We start from the raw sequence: 9,667 nt of genomic DNA on the forward strand, positions 1-9,667 counted from the left end.
GGCACTTAGAAACTGAGGGAAACTCTGACAGGAAGAGGTCTGGCAGACCCAAAGCCACAACAGAATCAGAAGACAAGTTTCTGAGAGTCAACAGCTTGCGTGATAGGCGGCTCACAGGACAACAGCTTCAAGCACAGCTTAATAGTGGTCGTAATAAGCAAGTCTCAGTTTCAACTGTAAAGAGAAGACTTCGAGCTACAGGTTTGATAGGTCGAGTTGCAGCAAGAAAGCCATTGCTAAGACGTCAGAATAAGAAAAAGAGGCTTGCCTGGGCCAAGAAACATCGTCAATGGACTACTGAAGACTGGAAGAAGGTGTTATGGACTGATGAATCTAAATTTTAAATCTTTGGTTCATCACGCAGGATTTTTGTACGCCGTCGAGTAGGCGAAATGATGGTTCCTCAGTGTGTGACATCAACTGTCAAACATGGAGGAGGAAGCGTGATGGTCTGGGGCTGTTTTGCAGTACCCTCTGGTATGCGCCTAGTTGGTCAAGGGTTCATCCTACAGCAATATAATGACCCAAAACATAAGTCCAAGCTATGCCAGAACTACCTTAGGAAAAATGAACAAGATAGTAAGCTTAAAAACATGAGTGGCCAGCACAGTCACCAGACTTAAACCCCATTTAGCTGGTTTGGGATGAACTGGACAGAAAAGTGAAAGCAAAGCAACCTACAAGTGCCACACATTTATGGGAACTTCTGCAACAGAGTTGGGAAGAACTTTCTGAAGAATATTTGATTTCCATTGTAGAAAGAATGCCACGAGTGTGTTCAGCTGTTATATCTGCCAAAGGCGGCTACTTTGATGAGTCAATAATTTAGAATACATTATGGTTTATAAATTAACCTAAATTGTTCATTTGTTCTATTCTTTCATTTCAGAGTACAATAAGACATTGAACTTCATGAATTTCAATAAATATATATATATATATATATATATATATATATATATATATATATATATATATATATATATATATATATATATATATACGTACAAAATTTCCAATCCATCGTTTTATGAGTTCATAACCTATTTGTACTACTGTAGAAGTTTGGTATCATTTCGGGCATTATTAGTGGGGTCATTTACAAAGCTAACTCTCCCAATGTTCAACCCAGGTGAAAAAAGCTTCTGGGGGGTGTTTGGCTCGAGGTCATGGTGCAAAGGACCCTAGGGTGAAATTACTCCAAACCATCACTTTAAGGGCTGATTGACAGTTAAGACTTGGTTTTAGGATTAAGGTTAGAATTAGGTTATGGTTAGGGTTATGGTAAGGGTTAAGGTTAGGTATTTAGTTGTGATGCTTAAGGTGAGGGTAAGGGGCTAGGGAATGCATTATCCCCACAAAGATAGTGAAACGCACTGTGTGTGTGTGTCGCCGTCTAACTGGAAAAACAGACACCGCTAAGGCACCTACACTATTTTATACATTTAATTGTTTTAGGACCTGTATCAGAAAAGAACCCAAAGGTCTTAAGTCAAATTTGACTTGGTAAAATCTGCAGTTTTGTGAGCTAACGACTGCTTTCTAACACAGCTAAAGTTGTGATTCTAGGAGTCCAGAGTTTATTCTGCTGTGTAAATTGTGCCTGTGGCCTCCAAAGATTGTGCACAAGTGGGAGCTCATCTTGGATTAGGTAATTAATTATTCTTTTTTGTGCCTGTTTTCCAGATTAGGAAAACACTTTTTTTTCTCCTTGTTTTCTTAACTGCCCATATTGTTCACATTCACCTCAAATGTTAAGGATGTTTTTAGTGTTTTTCATGTCCCAAAAAAAGTGTTTTTCAAATCTCACAACTATTTTTGAGAGAAGCGAAGAGATACAAGTATTACAGAGAGAATTTAATATCAAAAGTTTAATCTTTATTGTTTCGGCGTGAATTATTTCATATTATATGATTCAAAACAGCCAAACTCTCGTGTGTTTTACTCTGCTGCTTCTTTTCCCTGTAAAAAAACACAGAAATGGTTTGTGTGAGTCTGAATAAGCGATAGGGGACAATAATTGTAATCTGTTCATTTTATAGTATTTAAAACTAATGCTTTATAAGGTGAGTATAATACTGTAAATAATCTGCTGTAACATATTGACAGATATACCTGAAAGAATAATTGCTTTGTTGGTTATTTGTCACTAAACTGATGTATGTATTTACCTTGCCAGAGTCACGGCTCTTTGCCCTCAGCTTGTTGACCTGGGACTCTGCGATGTCAGCGCGCTCCTCCGCCTCCTCCAGCTCATTCTGAACCTTCCTGCACTTGGACAGATGAGTGTTGGCCTGCTCCTCCTGAAATACAAGACATAGAAAAAACAATGTTCAAAAAGATCCATAGTACTACTGTACATTAAAATAACTATGATATATTGTCAAACTTTCAGTGTTGAATATGTACTTACCGCCTCCTCAGCCTGCCTCTTGTAGGCCTTGACCTTCAGCTGCAATTTGTCAACCAGATCCTGCAGCCTGGCAACGTTTTTCTTGTCCTCCTCAGTCTGTAATAGGCAATATCGATATGCATGTGTATTTTTTAATGGTAAATATATTAGATCATTTTTGTACTGTACATGATAACTACCAAAATGACTGTACCTGATAGGTGAGCTCCTTCACCCTCCTCTCATATTTGCGGACACCCTTAATGGCATCTGCTCCGCGTCTCTGCTCAGCCTCAACCTCTGCCTCCAGTTCATGCACCTTCAAAAAACAAGACAATAAGTATCTGTCTTTCTTTTCCAAAAGTCTTGCTTCAGTTGTACAAATTCTTAACATGACTTTCATACCCTGGACTCTAGTTTCTGGAGCTGCTTCTTGCCGCCCTTCATGGCCAGGTTCTCAGCCTCATCCAGGCGGTGCTGCAGGTCCTTCACAGCAACCTCCAGGTTCTTCTTCATCCTCTCCAGGTGAGCGCTGGTATCCTGCTCTTTCTTCAGCTCCTCAGCCATCATAGCAGCCTAGAAGAGACAGCATAAAATGTTAATGAGCAATATCTTGAACATGTTGGAGTGAAAGGAAGAACAAATGAAATGTAAACCTACATCAGTGATGGCCTTCTTGGCCTTCTCCTCTGCATTTCTTGCTTCCTGAACAGTGTCATCCACTTCACTCTGGACCTGGACCAGGTCAGACTCAAGCTTCTTCTTGGAGTTCAGAAGGCTTGTGTTCTAAAAGGCATAAAAAGGCACTTTAGTCATTACATGCCTGATTTTCACATCATTTTAATTGTCATTAGATTTTTAAATAATTGAAGAAATGATTGGGCTTGTTCACCTGAGAGTGCAGAAGTCCAACACGCTCACTGGCATCCACCAGCTCCTGCTCAGCAACTTTGCGACCTCTCTCTGTCTGTTCCAGAGCAACTCTGAGTTCCTCGATTTCAGCTACCATCAGACCGTTCCTGCGATCCACCATAGCAGCTTGTTCCTTGAAGTCTTCCTGTGCTCTGACAGCATCATCAAGGTGCAGTTGGGCATCCTAGTGAAAACATATCAGGAAAATATTCACATGAATGCCAAAATGTACTTGCACTGACCATAGTCTGTGCAACAACTCTGTGTCTAACTATACCTTCAGCTGCGCCTGCACATTCCTCAGCTGCTTCTGGGACTCAGCAGCCTGGCGATTGGCGTGGCTCAGCTGAATCTCCATCTCATTCAGGTCTCCCTCCATCTTCTTCTTGATTCTCAGGGAATCGTTTCTGCTCCTGACCTCAGAATCCAGAGTGCTCTGCATGGAGTCAATCACCCTCTGGCTGTTCCTCTTGATCTGCTCCATCTCCTCATCTTTCTCTGCCAGCTTCCTGTCCACCTCACCCTTAATCTGGTTGAGCTCCAGCTGGACACGCAGGATCTTAGACTCTTCGTGTTCCAGAGTTCCCTAATGATATCAAACAATTTAAATATTAATCTTTGCCTTTAAACCTTTAGTTGTATATTTGTCTATGATTACGATTTTTTTTTCAGAAGATTTCCTCGAGAAAAATAGTACCTCAGCCTCTTCAAGAGCCGTCTGGATCTCAGCCTTCTCGGTCTCCACCTGCTTCTTGGACTTCTCCAGCTCATGGATGCTCTTGCCAGTCTCACCAATCTGTTCAGTCAGATCTGAGATCTCCTCTGCAGAGCGATACATGTGTTTTATATTGTTAAGCCTTACAATCTAAAATAAATACACTTTATTCTACAACAATTGAATACAATGTAAGAAATACAAGTGTTGAATACAATGTAGCTGTTACATAATGTAGAGCTTACGTTGCAGGTTCTTGTTTTCCCGCTTCATGGTCTCCAGCTGATCCAGAGATTCCTCATAAGAGTTCTTCATCTTGAACAGCTCAGTGCTGAGAGAACGAGCCTCCTTCTGTGCTCCCTCGAGCTCGGCCTGACCCTCCTCGAACTTCTGTTTCCACTCTGCCAGTACCTGAATAACATAATTAATACAGTTAAGTTGGTTATGTAGCAATATGAGGAAAAAATAATAAATATATATATATATATATATATATATATATATATATATATATATATATGGCTTGGCCACACAAAGTAAACAATGTTACCTTGTCAAAGTTCCTCTGCTTCTTGTCCAGGTTGGCAGCCAGCCCATTGGCCCTCTCCACATCAATCATGAGGTCCTCCACCTCACTCTGGAGCCTCTGTTTGGTTTTCTCAAGAGAAGCACACTTGGAGTTCACTGCCTCAATCTGCTCCTCAGCCTCCTGAAGACGCTGAGCCAGCTTTTTCCTGTTTGAAAAGGATAAGATTTGTTTTCCACTGAAACTACTTTTTTCCAGATATTTTTTCATGAGTGAAATACAAATCATTACATAGTCTCAGAACCTAGATGAATATAAGAAAGCACTGCTTTGATCTAAAATATTATTTTCGTAATGAGATACTAAATACAAACAATTGAAAAAACAGTTTAGAACATTTGTTTAAATGCAAGTACTGTATTTGAGTTATGCTAAAATGCTACACTTCTGAACTGGCCATTGAATTGTTTGAATCTTACTCACTTGGATTCCTCAAGCTCCTCAGTGCGCTGGATAGCATCAGTTTCATACTTAGTTCTCCACTGAGCCACCTCACCGTTGGCCTTGGACATTCCACGCTGCAGCTCAGCCTTGGCCTCCTGCTCCTCCTCAAACTGCTCCCTCAGCAGATCACAGTCATGGCGGGCTGATTGCAGTCCATGGGCAAGAGCATTCTTGGCCTGGTGTAAGACATATGATTGAATTTACAAAATTCCTTAATCCCAAACTAATAATACCAATACACACTCACTTAACAGTGTCTTACCTTAACCTCCTCTTCAATCTGTCTTTTCAGCTCCTCAATCTGCTGTGTGAATGCCTGTTTGCCTCTGGTCAGCTGGGAGACAAGAGCTTCTTTCTCTTCAACTTGACGGCTGAACTCACCTTGTGTGAAAGATGTCATAATACGTTAGTTTTTGTCATGCTTCTTAATAATATACACAATAGATCATTCAATTTAAAAGTTTTAGATACCATTTTCTGTCAGGAGACGTGCTTTCTGTGCATTTGCGTCATTGACTTGACGGACATTTTCATCATTCTTGGTCTTCAGTTCGCTAAGTTGGTCCTCTAGAGTACGGCACATCTTTTCAAGATTTCCCTAATGAGTAAATAGAGATGAGATCAGTGATCAGATTTTATTTATAATATTAATTACATTATTTACTATGCTTATTTAGTTAATAAAATAGCATGTAATGCATTGTGTACCTTAGCTTTAGCAACAACCTCCATGTTGCTGGAGAGGTCATCAATCTCCATCTTGTATTCACTCTTTTCCTTCTCAAGCTTCTGCTTTACACGCTGGAGGTTGTCGATCTGCTCTCCCAGCTCAGCTACGCTGTCAGCCTGCTTCTTCTTCTGAGAGCAGCAGCGGTGGCTTCATGCTGCAGAGTGGACTCCTCAAGATCACGACGGAGCTTCTGGAACTCGGCTTCACGCTTCTTGTTCATCTCAATCTGAGCAGCAGTGGCACCGCCGGCCTCCTCCAGCCTCTCACTGATCTCCTCAAGTTCCCTGGAGAGGTCAGCTCTCTGCTTCTCAACCTTGGCACGAGCAGCACGCTCAGCCTCAATCTCCTCCTCCAGTTCCTCAATACGAGCCTGTTGATTATAGATGTGATGTCTTTCAGTAAACTTTCACTTTTAATACACAAATTTGGGAACACATGGAGAAATGTTTTGTGTAATGCGATATGTCACCTGGAGCTCCTTGATCTTCTTCTGAAGCTGAGCACCCAGTGACTGCTCATCTTCAATCTTGCTAAGGAGCTGACTGATTTCAAAGTCCTTCCTGTGAGAATTATAGATAAAGTACATAGAGTTCATGCAGATAACCACAATTTTTAAAAGAATGGTTGTACAAATTCAAAAATGACGTTACTTTTTGATCTTCTCATCAGACTGCTGCTTGTCATTCTCCAGATCCATGATGGATTCCTGGGCCAGTTTCAGATCACCCTCAAGCTTTCTCTTGGCTCTCTCAAGGTCCATACGGAGCTTCTTCTCTTGCTCCAGAGAACCCTCAAGCTAAGAAATAAGATTAGTTTGTAACCATCACATTCAAGAAGAATATGCTTGCTTTGCCAATCCAAGAGACTTTGTAAACTTACATCATCCACTTGCTGCTCAAGCTTGGTCTTGGCCTTGGTCAGAGTGTTGACTTTGTCTTCCTCTGCCTGCAGGTCATCAAGAGTCTGCTGATGAGCCTCCTGAAGGGCTTTCTTTTCCTTGGTCAGCTTAGCAATGCTCTCATCTTGAGAGGCCATCTCCTCAGTCAGGTTCTTAACCTAAGTGTGCAAGAAAAATCTTGTCTTTAAACTGTCATCATTATAACCTTACTTGATCTGCTGGACAGATTATTATTTACCAACCTTGTTCTCTGTCGCATGTTTCTCTTTTTCCACTTTGGCCAAGGTAAGCTCCAGGTCATCAATATCCTTCTTGAGCTCAGAGCATTCGTCCTCCAGCTTTCTCTTCTTGGCAGTGAGCTCAGCATTGATTTCCTCTTCATCCTCCAGTCTCTCGGTTGTCTCTTTGAGTTTGGCCTCGAGCTGAATCTTACTCTTGATAAGTCCCTCACATCTCTCTTCAGCGTCATTCAGATTCTCTGATTCCTAGTTAATTTTCCAAAAAGAGATGTTAGCAAATTAACATTAAAAAACATGAAAAAGCAGATCTGTCTGTTGGTGTGTACTTACAGATGCTACTTGGAGCTGCAGATCATTCTTCTCCTGCAGAAGAGACACCATCTTCTCCTCCAGTTCCTTCTTCTTGGCCAGGGCAGCAGCCAAGTCAGTGGTCATCTTTTCATAGTTCTCCTTCATAGCTGCCAGCTCCTTCTCAGTTTCAGCACTCTTCAGCAGAGGCTTGATCTTGTAGTACACCTTCATCCATGGCCAGTGTTTGACATTCATGAATGAGCGGACATTGTACTGGATGGTATATACAGCATCCCTGTTGAAAAGAAGTTGCTGTTAGGGACAAAGTTATTCCTCATTATTCATTCCATGGCTGTGCACTCAAAATTGTTCTTTTCAACATGCCTCCTCGCTGTCATCTTCACAAACTCTGTTCTCATGAGGAAACCACGGCACAAAGCCTGAGTCATGGTGACCAGAGATGCCAGTTTTCATCTCTCATCTCCTCTAGGACACCCAGCAGACCGGCCTTGAAGAACACCTGATCAAAGAAAGAATAGATATTGACTTTGTGTCTTCACTGTGCACTATTCTAAACATTAAACCAGAAATGACTCAGATAGCATGTACCCCACACAATCATATGTATGTCTTATATTATTAAGTAAACCGTTCATCAGGATCAGGATATGTAGCAAAATATCTTAGACAGTGAAACACAATTATTCTAAATGGCTGATGGCAGCTGTGCTTTTTTCTAGAAAACTTTAATCCTGTATGGGCACTTTTACTAGTCTTTTACTATCACTTTGTACACAAGACAAAATGTAACCTGCTTCATCAATGGCCACATGGTAGTGCAATTTCTCTATTTCTCTCCTTTACTCGTTCAGTGGCCTAATTTCTCATTATATTACATAAAATCGTCTTAGACTTTTTTTAAGATACTCTTTTTTTGCACTGACTATCATTGGAAAGTATCACTAAAGTATATTAATGCAATCAAGGGGTTTACCTTGGTGTGTCCAAATTTGTACTCATCATGATTAACATCAATTGACCCAAGCAGCTTCTCTGAAGCCTTCTTGTTGTCAATGAACTGGCCCTCGGGGATGACACTGGCATTCAGCACCTTGTACCTTTTATGAGAGTTAATAGTCAGTGTGAGCATTTTCTTTTAATAATCTATCAAAATTCTTTAAATATCCATTGATACCTCTGCTTGAAGTCAGCATACAGAATTCTGCTGGGGAAACCTTTTCTGCAGATTCTGATACCCTCCAGCACACCGTTACACCTGAGCTGGTGGATGACCAGGAAGTTCTCCATCAGACCTGTAAAAAATACATTTCTTAATTACTTCCTTGAGTAAATAGTTAGGCTCTGAAATCAAGTAAACCATACCAACAAAACAAATCACTTCTTAAAGAATCTCTTGAGATTAAGTTTTCTATGTACCTGGAGTCTTTGACTCATTAGGAATCAGGCAGCGCACAAAGTGAGGATGGGTGCTCCTCAAGTTAGTCATCAGCTTGCCCAAGTTCTCCTGTAGATCCAGAATGATGAGTTATATCATGCATATAACAACTGTGAGTTTGAGCATAAATTGAGATACTGTATATGAGATAAGTTTGCAACCTTACTCCTAAACTGTGAAGAAACAGTCTGCATAGAACCACCCTTCTTCTTGCCACCCTTCTTTGCACCACCAGTTTCTGTAAATGTTTTTAAATAGACATGTTATATTAAAATGTGACATATCATGTACATGAGCACATGCTACAGTTAGTTAAAAAATATACACTATAACCTTAAAATGTGTTTTAGTTTACTGTAATTACTATCATACCCTCAACGACGGGAGGATACAGAACAGCCAGCAGTTTCACTGGGGATTTCTGGTACAGCTGAACGACAGAATCATTCAGTGGATCCTTGTTCTTGTCCAGCCAGCCAGCGATATTGTAGTCCACGGTACCGGCGTAGTGCACCAGGGAGAAGTGGGCCTCAATCTTGCCCTTGGCGGGCTTAGGCTTTTCAAATGCTTTGTTTTTGCCAAGATGCTGGTCATACAGCTTGTTCTTGAAGGATGTGTCTGTGGCCTTGGGGAACATGCACTCCTCTTCAAGGATGGAGAAGATTCCCATGGGCTTGAAAGAAGTGTGAAGAAGTATGTCATTAAGTGATACATTAAGTCAAATTAAGAACAATTAGTTATAATTACCAAATGAAGTGATTACCTTTTCAATGAGCTCAATACAAGCAGCCAAGTCCATGCCAAAGTCAATGAAATCCCAGATAATACCCTCCTTCTTGTACTCCTCTTGCTCCAGGACAAACATAGTGTGGTTGAAGAACTGTTGCAGTTTCTCATTGGTGAAGTTGATGCACAGCTGTTCCAAGGTGTTGAACTGTGATGGGACAAATAATTAATATAATATCTCGCTGGGCAATAAGAATTATTCTGTCATGAAAAGTATC

At 40.9% G+C, this 9,667-nt stretch overlaps 1 protein-coding gene across 1 annotated transcript in view; it reads right to left on the minus strand.

The window, feature by feature from the left end:
* Nucleotides 1-1,926: 1,926 nt before the first annotated feature.
* LOC114546026 (myosin heavy chain, fast skeletal muscle) overlaps nt 1,927-9,667 on the minus strand; it is a 15,849-nt gene continuing 8,108 nt past the window's right edge. The window contains exons 29-39 of the mRNA XM_028564670.1: nt 4,570-4,753; nt 4,265-4,430; nt 4,002-4,126; nt 3,582-3,890; nt 3,285-3,488; nt 3,053-3,178; nt 2,798-2,968; nt 2,607-2,711; nt 2,414-2,509; nt 2,172-2,303; nt 1,927-1,962 (exon numbers count right to left, since the gene is read on the minus strand). Coding sequence (XP_028420471.1) covers nt 1,942-1,962; nt 2,172-2,303; nt 2,414-2,509; nt 2,607-2,711; nt 2,798-2,968; nt 3,053-3,178; nt 3,285-3,488; nt 3,582-3,890; nt 4,002-4,126; nt 4,265-4,430; nt 4,570-4,753 — 1,639 coding nt within the window. The 3' untranslated portion in view covers nt 1,927-1,941. The remainder of the gene's footprint in view (nt 1,963-2,171; nt 2,304-2,413; nt 2,510-2,606; nt 2,712-2,797; nt 2,969-3,052; nt 3,179-3,284; nt 3,489-3,581; nt 3,891-4,001; nt 4,127-4,264; nt 4,431-4,569; nt 4,754-9,667) is intronic.

Source organism: Perca flavescens, chromosome 19, assembly GCF_004354835.1.
Source record: "Perca flavescens isolate YP-PL-M2 chromosome 19, PFLA_1.0, whole genome shotgun sequence".
NCBI lineage: Eukaryota > Metazoa > Chordata > Actinopteri > Perciformes > Percidae > Perca > Perca flavescens.